Source organism: Populus euphratica, unplaced genomic scaffold, assembly GCF_000495115.2.
Source record: "Populus euphratica unplaced genomic scaffold, PopEup_1.0 scaffold143.1, whole genome shotgun sequence".
NCBI classification, from domain to species: Eukaryota; Viridiplantae; Streptophyta; class Magnoliopsida; order Malpighiales; family Salicaceae; genus Populus; species Populus euphratica.
Window position 1 is genome coordinate 353,527 of NW_011500029.1, and position 14,932 is coordinate 368,458.

At 37.0% G+C, this 14,932-nt stretch overlaps 3 protein-coding genes across 3 annotated transcripts; 2 read left to right on the top strand and 1 right to left on the bottom strand.

Annotated features, from left to right (window-relative positions):
- The first annotated feature begins 1,261 nt into the window (after window positions 1–1,261).
- LOC105142387 (putative multidrug resistance protein) lies at window positions 1,262–6,726 on the top strand. The gene is made up of 7 exons (XM_011049990.1): window positions 1,262–1,444; window positions 1,924–1,978; window positions 2,112–2,299; window positions 2,728–3,185; window positions 3,292–3,832; window positions 4,181–6,135; window positions 6,351–6,726. The coding sequence occupies exons 1-7, from the start codon at window positions 1,262–1,264 to the stop codon at window positions 6,724–6,726; spliced, it is 3,756 nt and encodes a 1,251-aa protein (XP_011048292.1).
- Window positions 6,727–8,033: 1,307 nt separating this feature from the next.
- On the top strand, window positions 8,034–9,495 carry LOC105142388 (putative multidrug resistance protein). Its single transcript, XM_011049991.1, has one exon. It carries the CDS (start codon window positions 8,481–8,483, stop codon window positions 9,000–9,002), a length of 522 nt encoding a protein of 173 aa, XP_011048293.1. The 5' UTR covers window positions 8,034–8,480; the 3' UTR covers window positions 9,003–9,495.
- Window positions 9,496–12,939: 3,444 nt separating this feature from the next.
- LOC105142389 (protein NDR1-like) lies at window positions 12,940–13,881 on the bottom strand. The gene has a single exon (XM_011049992.1). The coding sequence runs from the start codon at window positions 13,752–13,754 to the stop codon at window positions 13,125–13,127; it is 630 nt and encodes a 209-aa protein (XP_011048294.1). The 5' UTR covers window positions 13,755–13,881; the 3' UTR covers window positions 12,940–13,124.
- Between the last annotated feature and the right edge of the window lie 1,051 nt (window positions 13,882–14,932).

The window sequence follows — 14,932 nt, forward strand, 5'->3', positions numbered from 1 at the left end:
AAACATCCAAGAGTAGGTTTTCCATCTAGAAACTCACATTGTATTCTTTAACCTCTAATCATCGCGTACATTTTCTCCATAAACACACACAATACAGCTTCTAAGGCTTCATTTCGCATACATCAGTGTTAATTTAAGTATCAGAAGGTCTTCTAAGTCTAACATAGGATTTGTTTTGCAAGTTTTAATGAAACCTAAGTCTCCTAGTTTTAATCTCTCAATTCATCCACAAGCCTCTAAAAGACCTTGATCTTTTGGGTTTCTTATTTTTGTCAAACTCGCATTGGATTAATTTAAGGATGCCATATTTTTTTTGGATTTTAGGAAAACTGAAAAAGATTGAACTGCAGTTTTTTTTCAGTCTTATGTGTACGTAGTTTGAGGTGATAACATTTATCAGAAAGAAATTTAATGTTATTAAAATGCTATCTCCATTGCAAGTTGTAATAAATTCACCAGTTATTCAGCAACGTAAAGATTCTGTAAGCCCTAAACTTTGTGTTTGAAGATACCTTCTTAACAAAGAGAAAAAAAAAGAGAGTATAGAACTGTCTGCAGTCTTGGAAGCAAGATCCTTGGCAAATGCCTTAAATTTGATATTGATGACAGGTCTTCATCAAAGACGATTGGGCATACATGACATGGGAATGTACTGGGCAACAGATCATAACAAGTGTCTTTATTGTACACGTGTCACATGCTGACTAGTGGTGTAAAATTCTATTGGCCTACGTAAGAGACTTGCAGCAGATGTAATGAACATATTTTTTCTGCTTTAAGAAATAGTGAAGTCTAAATGCCCACCAACAGAGTGCTTTACTACAATTTAGTATCCAGTTTTTACATTTTTGACAGGAGGTCATAGCTGCAGGCAGAATCTTGCTTAAAAGCCAAAAAAGAATGAAGTGTCAAAATCTTCTTCTACAATAGTGATAAACAATAAATCCAAGCAACTTTTTTAGGCCAACATGTAGATAAAATAAACAGTAATCCAAAGAGAAAATGAGGTGGGCAACCTGATTGCTTTTAGATTCCTTGATTCCCTGCCGTAAATAACTGCCGGCAAATTTACTAAATGCATTTGGCATTGGATTAGCATAAGCTATAGCGGATAAAACGATACAAGAGAGAGGGACGCAAATAATTAATTATTTCCTTAACAACGCATATAAAAAGCAATCTATGTTTTGAAATTTCAAGCATTGATGAAGCTAAATGCACCGTTGAAAGTTTCATCGCTCTCCTAGAATTAGCACAGACAATGGGAGGCAAAGATAGCATGTTTCGGTATGCTGATAGCAAAGACAAGCTATTGATGTTCTTTGGGGTTCTGGGCAGCATTGAAGATGGATTGCAATATCCTCTCACAATGTATGTTCTTAGCCATGTTATCAACGAATATGGAAGCTCCAGTGCATCTGTGTCTATTGATACCGTGAACAAGGTGAGCACCTTGAAGTCCTCGAAACTATCTTGTTCTAGCAATCCCTTCTATTTATCCTTCTTGCTATAGTTAAGGTTGCGCCAGTGACATTACTTGATGTGTCTACAGTAGTAGAAAAAACCTAAATGAAGGACTTTGGCATGGGATATGTCTTGAAGACATGAAAATATGTTGAGAGGGAAGGTTTTGACTCCATATATTTTAACTGAAAATTATATATCCAACAAAAAATAGAGTAATCTGCATGATGATTGATTAATTAGCTCATCCAACGCAGAAACTACCTCCACAGTGCTTATACATGCATGATTTCCTACTACACAATGGAAATGTAAAAGTTATTGGTGTAAATTCATGCCTAAGGCTTGCGTAAATTCTTAGAAGTTCTTCACCTTAAGTGCATCAGAATTCATCTTGATCCTTCTTAATATTGTTGATTGTCATAGCTCATTTGAATTTATTTTAATTCTACTTGTCAGTACTCTCTCAAGCTGCTATATGTTGCAATTGCTGTTGGACTTTCTGCTTTTGTTGGTGAGTTTAGTACTAGTAAATCTAATGAACTACTTTCAGGTTTCATTATTTTCAATTGTAAATCATTTATCAACAGGTACAGGGAGGCTAATTCTGTTCTTTGTTGTATTTTGGTTGATCTTTACTTTTGCAGAAGGACTGTGTTGGACAAGAACTGCTGAGAGACAAACTTCTATAATGAGAATGGAATATCTGAAATCTGTCCTTAGACAAGAAGTTGTTTTCTTTGACACCCAAGAAGCTGGTTCTTCCACCACGCAGCAAGTTGTCTCAACCATTTCTAATGATGCCAATTCAATCCAAGTAGCAATATGCGACAAGGTTTGCTTTTATTATTGTTCTTTCCTTTAATTCACTTGCACATAAGCCTGAGCGTTGAAATTAACTCCTATAGAAACAACTTCAAAAGTGCTTTTACGTTGGTGGTAGAGACTACATATTAGTTAAGATTTAAGGTTTGTACAGTGCCAAACCTCACAAGCATGGCCCAAAAAAAAAATTCCTGCATTTTGAGTCGAGAATTTGATATTATTCAGCATAAAATGTTGTGCCAAATACATGCATATTTATGTTAGCCTGTTGGCTTTGAATCTGTCTGGAGGAAAAGTTACAAAATGTTTGGTCCCTTGCTCAAGCATCCATCCCTGAAGCATGACCTGACTATAAGCAATAAGTAATCTAGATAAAACTATTTCCTTCATCTCCATGCTGTGATTAAAATTGTAAAATGGATCTTATGCTGCTTGTAGATACCCAACTGCCTTGCATATATGTCAACCTTCGTCTTCTGCCTCGTGACTTCTTACATGCTGTCATGGAAGCTTGCACTGGCAGCTCTTCCTCTCACATTGATGTTCATTATCCCGGGACTTGTATTTGGGAAGTTCATGATGGATGTGATCATGAAGATGATTGAATCATATGGAGTTGCTGGCGGGATAGCCGAACAAGCTGTTTCATCTATAAGAACTGTATATTCATATGTAGCAGAGAATCAAACACTTGATAAGTTCAGTCGTGCACTTCAACAAACAATGGAATTAGGAATAAAGCAAGGTTTTGCAAAGGGACTGTTGATGGGGAGCATGGGAATGATTTATGTTGGTTGGTCTTTTCAGGCTTGGTTAGGTACTTATTTGGTGACAGAAAAAGGAGAAAAAGGAGGCTCTATCTTCGTAGCTGGAATCAATATCATCATGGGAGGATTGTAAGTTCCTTTTGTTTCTATTTTCCTCTTTTGATAATTTCTTTGAAGCAGACTAACTGATTTAATTTGAGTTCAAGAACTCATAGTTTTTACTCTGCAATTGCAGGAGTGTTTTAGGAGCACTCCCAAATCTAACTTCCATCACAGAGGCAATGGCTGCTTCTACTCGTATTTTTCAAATGATTGATCGAACTCCTAGTATAGACTCGGAGGATAAGAAGGGGAAGGCTTTGTCATATATAAGGGGAGAAATTCAATTTCAGGACATATATTTTAATTATCCATCAAGACCTGATACACCAATCTTGCAAGGCTTGAATCTCACGATTCCAGCTGGTAAGACAGTTGGTCTTGTGGGAGGCAGTGGTTCTGGAAAATCCACAGTGATTTCATTGCTGCAAAGATTTTATGACCCCAACGAAGGACAAATTCTCTTGGATGGACACAAAGTAAATAGGCTTCAGCTCAAATGGTGGAGATCGCAAATGGGTCTGGTTAACCAGGAACCAGTCCTCTTTGCAACATCTATAAAGGAGAATATACTGTTTGGGAAGGAAGGAGCATCGATGGACGATGTGGTAAATGCTGCTAAGGATGCAAATGCTCATGACTTCATTACCAAGTTAACAGATGGATATGAAACTCAAGTAAGCTATCTTTTTGTTCTTTTTTAAACTAAAAATTTATTTCTCGAATTCATTTCAATAGAATTTCATAGAAATATTGATGTAAAGAAATTCTAACAGCAGGTCTCAGATGTTTCTTTAGTAAGAAAATGGAAAACGATTAATTTATGAATTTTGTTTTTAGGCATTTAACTCAAATTCTGTATGTTAAGTTAACATGCTATTCTTGATTTCCTAGACATTTATTCAACACTGTCATATTTGGCATTTAATTTAGTTAACTAGAATTCTTGAGGTCTGAAAAGGTCAGAACGTAAGATAGATTACAGTAGTTCCTGAATTTAAACACCATCTTCATGAATTCCTCAGGTTGGTCAATTTGGATTCCAACTATCTGGTGGCCAAAAGCAGAGAATTGCCATAGCAAGGGCTCTGATTAGGGACCCCAAAATCCTGCTTCTTGATGAAGCAACCAGTGCACTGGATGTACAGTCAGAAAGAATAGTTCAGGACGCAATAGATGAGGCATCGAAAGGAAGGACAACAATCACCATTGCGCATCGCCTCTCCACAATCAGAACAGCAAACCTTATTGTGGTTCTACAAGCAGGGAGAGTAATCGAATCAGGTTCACATGAACAGCTAATGCAAAAAAATGATGGGCAGGGCGGGGAATACTTCCGGATGGTGCAGTTGCAGATGGCATCACAAAATGAAGCTTCTAATGACATCACTTATCACAGTGATGGGCATAGCTTCCACAGGATGAGTCCTGCGCCAAGCCCACTGAGTGTGAGGAGAAGCGTTCCAGGCACTCCACTGTTAAACCCCTTTAGCCCGGCATTCTCTATGGGCACCCCTTATTCCTTCTCAATCTACGATCCCGCAGATGAAAGTTTCGAAGATGATTTATACCAACTGAATTATCCAGCTCCTTCTCAGTGGCGTCTGCTGAGAATGAATGCACCGGAATGGGGAAGTGCCTTGATTGGATGCTTGGCGGCAATAGGTTCTGGAGCAGTTCAACCTATTAATGCTTACTGTGTGGGATCACTCATATCGAACTACTTTCTCAGTGACAAATCCGCCGCGAAGCATAAATCCAATAAATTGTCTCTTGTTTTCTTAGGCATTGCTGCTCTAGATTTCATCACCAGTCTCCTCCAACACTACAATTTTGCAGTCATGGGAGAAAAGTTGACAAGGAGAGTACGTGAGAAACTGCTAGCAAAGCTGATGACTTTTGAAATAGGGTGGTTTGATGATGACGAAAACACAAGTGCATCAATTTGTGCAAAGTTAGCCACCGAAGCCAACATGTTTCGATCCCTTGTTGGGGACCGAATGTCATTGCTGGTTCAAGCATTCTTCGGGTCTCTCTTTGCTTATACACTAGGCCTTATTCTCACGTGGAGGCTAGCCCTTGTGATGATTGCAGTACAGCCATTAGTTGTTGGGAGCTATTATTCAAAGAGTGTTTTGATGAAAAGCATGGCAGGGAAGGCACAAAAGGCTCAAAAGGAAGGAAGTCAGTTGGCAAGTGAAGCTGTTATTAACCATAGAACCATAACCGCATTCTCTTCTCAGAGGAGAATGTTGGGGCTTTTCAGAGCTACCTTGAGAGGTCCCAGAGAGGAGAGTACTAGACACTCTTGGTTGTCAGGTTTTGGCCTGTTTAGCTCACAATTTCTTAATACAGCTTCTACTGCACTAGCTTTCTGGTACGGAGGAAGGCTTTTGACGGAAGGTTTGATATCCCCAGAGCACCTTTTCCAGGCATTTTTGATACTGCTTTTCTCTGCTTATGTCATTGCAGAAGCTGGAAGTACGACCAACGATTTATCGAAAGGAGGGAATGCCATTCGATCGGTGTTAGCAATCCTAGACAGGAAAAGCGAGATTGACCCAAATAACTCTTGGGGTGCTTTGGACATCAAAAAGAAGTTGAAGGGCCAAGTAGAGTTCAACAATGTCTTCTTTGCATACCCTACAAGACCAGACCAAATGATCTTCAAGGGCTTGAACCTTAAAATTGATGCAGGGAAGACAATGGCACTGGTGGGACCAAGTGGTTCTGGAAAATCTACCGTCATTGGACTTATCGAGAGGTTTTATGATCCCACGAAAGGAACAGTTTTTATTGATGGACAGGACGTAAAGAGCTACAATCTGAGGTTGCTGAGATCTCATGTTGCATTAGTCAGCCAGGAACCAACACTGTTTGCTGGTACTATCCGTGAAAATATTGCCTATGGTAAAGAGGATGCAAGAGAATCTGAGATACGAAAGGCTGCAGTTCTTGCCAATGCACATGAATTCATCAGGTATGAAAGATGTTATAGTCAATGTTACAGAATTAATTTTCCATCCAAAAGAAGTAATGGTTATAACTTTTAAGGGCGAAAATTGAGCTGTCTAAGGACGCATTATGATATAAATTAACAAAATATGTAAATATTCTTTGCCTGGTTTTGATCTGAGAATCTGCAAATTGAAGCTATTAACCTCTCATTCCATTTCATTTGTGCCTTTTTTGCAGTGGAATGAAAGATGGATATGATACCTACTGTGGAGAAAGAGGGGTTCAGTTGTCTGGAGGTCAAAAGCAAAGGATAGCACTTGCTCGTGCGATAATCAAGGACCCATCAATCCTCTTGCTGGATGAGGCAACTAGTGCACTTGACAGTGTGTCAGAGAGCTTAGTTCAAGAGGCACTTGAGAAGATGATGGTTGGCAGAACATGTGTAGTTATTGCTCATCGGCTGTCAACAATACAGAAATCCAACAGCATTTCAGTTATCAAGAATGGAAAAGTTGTGGAACAAGGTTCACACCGTGAACTAATGGAATTGGGTAGTGGAGGAGCGTACTACTCTCTGACAAGAATACAAAGTGGAAGCTCCTCTTATCATTGAAGCAGGATGGTTGTTCTTATCAGAATTCCTTCCTATCAAATAATCAGGAAATAACCTGGAGGGTAATGGATCCTTTATCTATGCAAAAGTTATTCCCTGGCACTTGTGGTATCATTGTTGATCATCCATCCTTTCCCTCGCAAAAGGGATTTTAAAATGTTTATATTTGTAGTACGTATTTGTGCAAGCTGACAGGATTTGGCCACAACATCCTGCCTAATCTTGCAATGCCTTCTTTTCCTTGATTTTGTTTACGTTGCTGGAAGTTATCTCTTCTTGGATGCTATTAAACATCTTATGCAATGGCCTTCCTGTACTACAAATATAAAAGATGAAGAGTACAGAATTTTGGTGTTCATATTCAATATGATTTGTATTAAAAACTTGCATCTTTCTTTTTGTCTGTTGATACTTGCTTGCATGATGATACTTGCATCCTCATTTACCTCATCGATTCTTCTTACTTACTATCATTTATGGAACAGAAGCTTCTATTCAATTATTGATTCTTGAGAGATCTATTTCAACTCCTTTGTGTGATGTTGGCTTATAGTTCCCTCACGTAGAAGATGCATGCATAAAGCAAGAGAAATGAGAAGCATATAAAATGCCATTTTTGCTCTTTTATACACTGCATTATTAGTGATTGCCAGGGTGCAAAATCCTGGCAGATGTTCGGAGGTGAATTCGTCATAGAATATGGAAATGGAAGGTTTCTGTCTTCTGAGTATTTCGAGGTGAGAAGACCTGGAAAAATACTAATCCTTCTTTGCAGAAAGTGAGTTCTGACACCCACTTTAACCCTAGTTTAACATCCGGAGAAATACCAGTTGTTTCTCAACATAAGAAATATGTAAGATCAAAACTATGTGAACGCTGATATAATTATTCTTCATGAATAAAGAAGATCACTGTCAAAGAAATATTTTAAAATATAAACTATTAGATCATTGTCTGCATGCTGTGAAACATCATCCTTGGCAAAGTTTTGACGGAGGATAAATTTAAGCATTTTGATTGTTACATGTGAGAAAAGGTCATGTATACAGCACATGGATGGAATCTGAGAAAGATGAATTTATCTAAATGTCTTATGCAATGATTACTTACAAGAACAAGAATCTAAAAATGCATACCGAGTTGACATATTCATTGTCTTGGATAAATGAGACTCTGATACACATTTCTCTTTTTCTTTCATAGAAGAAAGGCAATTAACAACTAGTTTTAAGGGACAGAAAGATCTGTTACATAATCATTGGAGGAAAATCTAAAGTACTATATCTTGTTTCTATTTCATTGGCAGGAGATGACAAACTGCAGGCAGAATTTGTATGCGGAACATTTGCAAAATGTGAAATCAAATAACAACCAAGAAAAAGGGAGCATAGGGAGCATAGCGAGTTACTGCCCCTACATAACTATGGAAACGCAAAGAATGATTCTAACCTCGTGATCATCACTTCAAGGACAAACTATTATTTATTTAATGTCTAATGTCTATATCTTCAGCAATAGTGAGAGATGACGACTCTTGGCAGGTTTGTAGACCAGCATGTAGACAAAATAAATAGTGAGCCAAAGCATTGGGCGACGGATATCAATATGACTATTTTTTTAATTCCTTGGCCACCTTATGAAGAACCAAGTGCCGGCTAATTTACTAGATGGCTGGATGCTTCTGGCATTTCATAACAGTATAATGAGATAATAACAATACAGGAAAACATAGGGTGTTGTACATAATTAAACAAATGAATTATCCAGTCCCTTCTGAATGGCGTCTGCTGAAAATGAACGCACCTGAATGGGGACGTGCCTTGATTGGATGCTTGGCCGCGATAGGTGCTGTAGCTATTCAACCTATTAATGCTTACTGTGTGGGATCACTAGTATCGAAATACTTCCGCAGTGACAAATCTGCTGTAAACAATAAGTCCAACATATCGGCATTGATTTCTGTAGTTATTGGTGCTCTCAACTTCATCACCAGCCTCCTTCAACATTATAATTTTACAGTTATGGGTGAGAGGTTGACAAAAAGAGTACGCAAGAAACGGCAAGCAAAGCTGATGACTTATGAGATGGGTTGGTTTGATGATGATGAGAATACTAGTGCAGCAAGTTGTGCAAGGCTAGCCACTGAAGCCAGCATTTTTTGGTCCCTTTTTGGGGATAGGATGTCATTGCTAGAACAAACTTTCTTTGGTTCTGTCTTTGCATATGCACCAGGACTTGTTCTCACATGGAGGATAACCCTTGTTGTGATTGATTAAAGACTGTTTTGATGAAAAGTGAGGCCGGGAAAGCACAAAAAGCACAAATGGAAGGAAGCTAACTAGCAAGGAAGCCGTTATTAACCACAGAACTATGGCTGCATTCTCTTCTGAGAAGAGAATGTTGAGGTTTTTCAAAGCCACCTTCAGAGGTCCTGAAGAAGAAAGTGTTAAAACACTTCAGGTTTTGGCCTGTTTAGCTCCCAAGTTTTTTAACACAGCTTTTATCACACTAACATACTGGTATGGTTGGAGCTCATGACAGAACGGTTAACAACTTCATAGCACCTTTTCCTAGCATTTTTATACTTCTTTTCACTGCTTATGTCATCAGAAGCTGGAAGCATGACTAATGATTTATCCAAAGTTGGCAATGCCATTCGAGCAGTATATGCAATTCTCGATAGGAAAAGCGAGATTGATTCAAATAACTCGTTGGGTACTTCAAACATCAAGAGAAAGCTAAACATCCAAGTGGAGCTCAACAATGTCTTTGCATATCCAACAAGACCAGATCAAATTATCTTCAATGTCTTGGACCTTAAAATTGATGCAGGGAAGACAGTGGCACTGATGGGGTCAAGTGGTTCTGGAAAATATACCATCATTGGACTTATTGGAAGGTTTTATGATTCCTTGAAAGGAGCAGTTTTTATTGATCTACAGGAGATAACGAGCTTCAATTTGAGAACTCTAGGATCTCATATTGCACTAGTCAGTCATGAACAACACTGTTTGGTGGAAATTGGGTGAAAATATTCCCTATGGTAGAGGATGCAAGAGAATCTGAGATACGAAAGGCTGCAGTTCTTGCTACTGCACAAGAATTTATCAGGTATATTGCAGTCAAAAAAATAAAAACTCCTACTCAGCCATGTGCGTATGAGTAGTACTAATTTTTCAGACAGTTTCATGCTTTGACAGGGAAAAAAAAAAAAATCCTTTGCCTTGTTTGATTTAACACGCTGCAAAAAGGAAGCTATTAATCTTTTTTTTGTGCTTTTCTTCAGTGGAATGAAAGATGGGTATGATACCTACTGTGGAGAAAGAGAATTTCAGCTATCAGGAGGTGCACTTGCTCGTGCGATCCTGAAGGATCTATCAATCCTGTTGTTGGACGAGGCAACCAGCACTTGACAGTGTGTCAGAGAGCTTAGTTAAAGAGGCACTAGAGAAGTTGATGGTTGGCAGCTCGCGTGTAGCTATTGCTCACAGACTATCAACAAATCAGAAATCCAACTGCATTGCAGTTATCAAGAAAGGAAAGGTTGCAGAACAAGGCTGCCACAAAGAACTTCTCGCATTAGGTCGCGATGGAGCATGCTACTTTGTTACAGAACCACTAACGGGCAGCTCCCTTTTTCATTGAAGCAGAATCACTGTAGGAAACTACATGATACAATGCAATAAGATTGCTTACTGTCAGGAATAGCAAGATTTTTGAAGCAGAGTCTGAAACTCCATAATGCCGCAACTTAAATTTAGCATGCTACATGCTCCTCAAGCTCAGAAATCATGCTTCTAATTAAAATAAAATTAAACGAAATCATTAGTATCAGATCATGGGAAGGAAATTATGTTTTCCATTTGAGCTAAATGCCATCTCTTTCCGTGCTTATGACATATGACAGCACCCTGCTATGCTTCATTCCTTGTAGAAAATGTGTACGAAAAACCCACAAATTTCTCATACTTTCACTTCATCGCAGTTTGCATTGCATTCTCGTAATCACCAAAGAAAGAATTGCAGGAAATTACCATTTCAAGTCAGTTTTTTTTCCTTTTCTTTCATCTAAATAAAGCCACTTAATAATACAATGAAATTCCATCTTTTACTTCATATGCTTGTTTCAAGTATCTCTTGAATTCGATACCCTATCTAATGTTAGCTCGAAGATATCTTTTCCAATAAATCTGAAATAAAATATGATGATTATTGTTATCAGCCAAGCCATTCTACCCCAGAACTGAGAGTATTCGTGGGGTAGATGGTGTATTTTAAATAAAGATGACCTCTTCTAGGGTATGAATATGTATGAACCATTTCCCAATAAAGTTGCATTGCCAAGAAATTTCGACATCAAACCTCGCGCATCAACAGGCGTACCCAGAAATTTCCTGCATAACCGTACTTGAAAATAATTAAGCAAAGGCGTGGCACCACAGCTTAAAAATACAAGGAAAGGGGTTATGATTTCTGTGAAATTGCAAGGAAAATGGCAGGTGCCTTCTTGTTTCGATCTTTAATCCATGGCAAAACTTAGAAACCAACATCCAATTACTTGCTTTCCTCGATCAATCAAAGTCTTCTTTTCACATGTCAGAATACGAATCTCAGTCCACATGACAATGACAGTGAACCTTTTTCTCTCTTTTCACACCTCCAATATATATATATATATTTTTTATAGCCAAGTTTGTCATTACACATTAACAAAAGCACCCACGAATAGAAGATGGTTTTAGTGATTACATTTGTTTTTTTTTTAACTTTCTGATATTACACTGGAATACTGGAGGTCTAACTGTTCGTAAAATCAGATCCTTTAACTATCAGTCCAACCCTGTTTGTTCAAATTCTCGCTACCAAAACAAACAAAAAAAACCTTCAGTGCACCATTACTCAGCTTGATTGAAAGTGAAATCTAGATTACATGAATTTGAAACCCAGTAGCACAACTTAACTGCTATTCTCTGCGTCTGGCCTTATAGAATAAAAAACACTTTTTTTCTGTGGCTTGGCGCAGTAGACAAGACTAGATTAAACACAAAGATTATTAACATTTACAATGGTCTGCTTTAAAAACTAGACTAAGGTAGTGTTTTATTATGGGATAGCGGTTGCTTTTGAAATACCCATGAAAATAATATTTTTTTTTTCAAAATATAGTTTTGACTTAAATTAAAAAAAATAAAGCAAAAAAGTAATAATTTAATACCGAAACAACAATCATGCCCTTAAAATGTTCATTGCTGCTCTCATGTTTTACCAGGATCTAACGTTAGTGAGTCATGCACAGGATTATCATGCTTTCACTTTAGATAGCACTTTCAGATCCCTAGCAGAGCTGGAGGACCTGGTCTGCCACACAAGAGACGTCCTCATAAATTCTCTGGTAATTGCTTGTTGAAAAACATTTCCCATTATCATCAGCATATATATTGTACTTCAAAAGTCCATATCTTGTCTTTAACGAAGAGTAGGGAATCTAATGCAAGCAACAACGCAACTATTTTCTTTCACAAATTACCATATCATTGCTCAATAGAGTAAGAAAATGAGTTTTTTTTGCTCAAAATGAGTATCCAACTATCAGAGTTATACGACCCAACCAGGGTCGAACACGCCAAGGACTTGATTCACAAGTTAACTCCTAGAGATCGGCGAGTCAACCCAAGATATGAAGTCAATAAGTTGCTAAGATGACCCCTCCGTTAAGGTTTATAACAATGCCAACAATGAGGTGAAAAGGCGAATAGAAAAGATGCTTATATGGGGAAAACAGCCATTTTGGGTGACCAATTTTCTTTCCAACAAACAGCATATGGTCTCAGAAAACTTGTATATGGGGAAAGATAAAAGGCCTGCTTTAGAACCATGATTCCCAGCTATGTGAACCATTCATCAAGCAAACCGTATTGTCTTGAATAGAAAATAAAAACATCAAGCAAGCTTAGCATGCAGACCCTCGTTCTGATCTGTGAAAAACCCCTCTCATCTCATGTAATCATCACCTCAAAACTAAATAAGGGGACTGCAGCCCACAAGTTAAAGCATACACTCACTCCAACCATTGTTTCGCTCATGAAGCTGACCATTCTAAAAGAAAACTGGTGGAGATGTTTATAAGCTGTCCTTAGCATCTGGTAGCCGAATATTTTCACCAGAAATGAAACTTGTATGCTTCAACACATCACTGGCAAATCCATCACAATATGGTCAAATCGATTTCAATACTAAAAAAATAAACCACAACTTCCATGTATATATTGCAGATACAATCTGTTAGTGACAACAACAACAGCGACCAAAGGATTTCCAAGAAATAAAAATATATATATAAAAAATCATCACAAAATCCAAACATGCTACAAGAAAGTAGAAACAATGCCATCTAAAAATCACCAAAAACCAAGCAAGCCTAAAACCAAGAAATTAACAAAAAAAACTCCCATTTTCCCGTAATAGCTCCTAATCTTATTTGCATTAGACTTGAGCTTTAAATCTTTGCGGTTGACTTTAATCACGGTACCATTGACTTCAAAATCAAGCCCTACCCTGATCTTGTCCCTCTTAGTTTTGAACATAAGAATCTTGTACCTCACTGAAGTAGCCAAATCCACCCTGAAAAACGTCGTCATCGACCCATTTACTGCAGGAATCGCCTGGACAACCACTTTCTGGTCAATATTTGGAATGGTAAAATTCTTTGTAGCCTTCTTTTTATGCCCCTGATAAAACTTTGGTATAGTTAAATTCCCAATAAAGTGGGACCTATTTGGACTGTCAAAAAATGTAACGTTTATAGGATCATAGTACACACCCTTGTCTTTGTTGGTGTTTTTAAGCCTAAGTTCAAACTCAAGTTTTGTAAGGTTTGAGGTTTGGGTAAGAGGAATATAAAATTTTCTAAGTAGACAATCAGGTGATGAAGTACGTAAGCTGAGCCACATGAAAAGTGATGTCAGCCCTAAAGTGAATATGAAGCTACAACAGCACCTACAACAACCAGCTCCACCGGTATCCGGCATGACGAGGTGGCTTTCCGGTGAAGCTGAAAAGGGGTTAAAGGAACGATGGAGGAGATCAAGAAGAGGGAGAGATTGTATTGTTTGCGTAGAGAGAATAATTAAAGCTGTGGTCTTTGTTTTTTCTCCTTTATAGAGGAGAAGAAGGGGTTGACGGGGACACACTGCGCGTTGTGGCTTTCTGTTGGTTTAGAGATGTGATAAAGGTACATGCAGGTCGTTTTGGTATTATATCTTGGCCAATGAGATCTTAGGTTGGTGAGAGAAATGAAGAAGCTTGACTATATTGGCCAATGAGGTTGTAGGGCAGTGAGAGGAGTACATGCATGGCAGGTGAGTCCATTATTGCTCCTCGCCAGTACAAAATCACAGGTACCTGGCGTCTTACATCAAGTAGCTTATAGTATTAATTGATTATTAATATTTTTCACAATGGAATACAAGGTCTTCTGATCAGTCAGAATTAAATATTTATTAGTTCAAAAAATATATTAGATAATTACATCTAACATCGTGTTTTTTAAACAAATATAGTTTTTTTTTTATAAAATTGACGTGATGAAATAAATTAGAAGAAACGACACCATTGCATATAATAAATATAAATATATATAGTTTTCTCATGATTCTCTTTCTCTCTTGTATACATGAATTTTCTTTCTACCTTATCACTCTTTTGGAATACGTGACACCCATTAAGAAACACTAAATCTAATATTATATTTGTTTATTGTAAAGTAAATTTTTAAAAAATAAATTATTTTTTAATATTTGGTAATATAATAAAAAATAAATTAAAAAATACTTTTCAATATTTAGTTATATCATGAAAAATAAGTTAGAAAATAACTTATTAATATTTTATTTTTCTCAAATTTATTAAAATAATGAGGAACAAAACTTACAAATTTAAAAGTTGAATGAGAATGAAACTAAAAAAAATAATATAATTTCATAAATTATCTCAAATAAAATAAATAATAATCAAAATAATAGAAATCAAATCCAAAAAATAAAAAATTAAAGATAAAAAAATTAAAATAATAATAATTAACATTTCATAAATTATTTTAAATAAAATAAGTAACAATCAAAAGAATAAGAATCATATTTGATAAATAAAAAATTTCAACAAAAAAATAAGAAAAAAAGTAAATAATAATTATAAAAATAAGGATCAA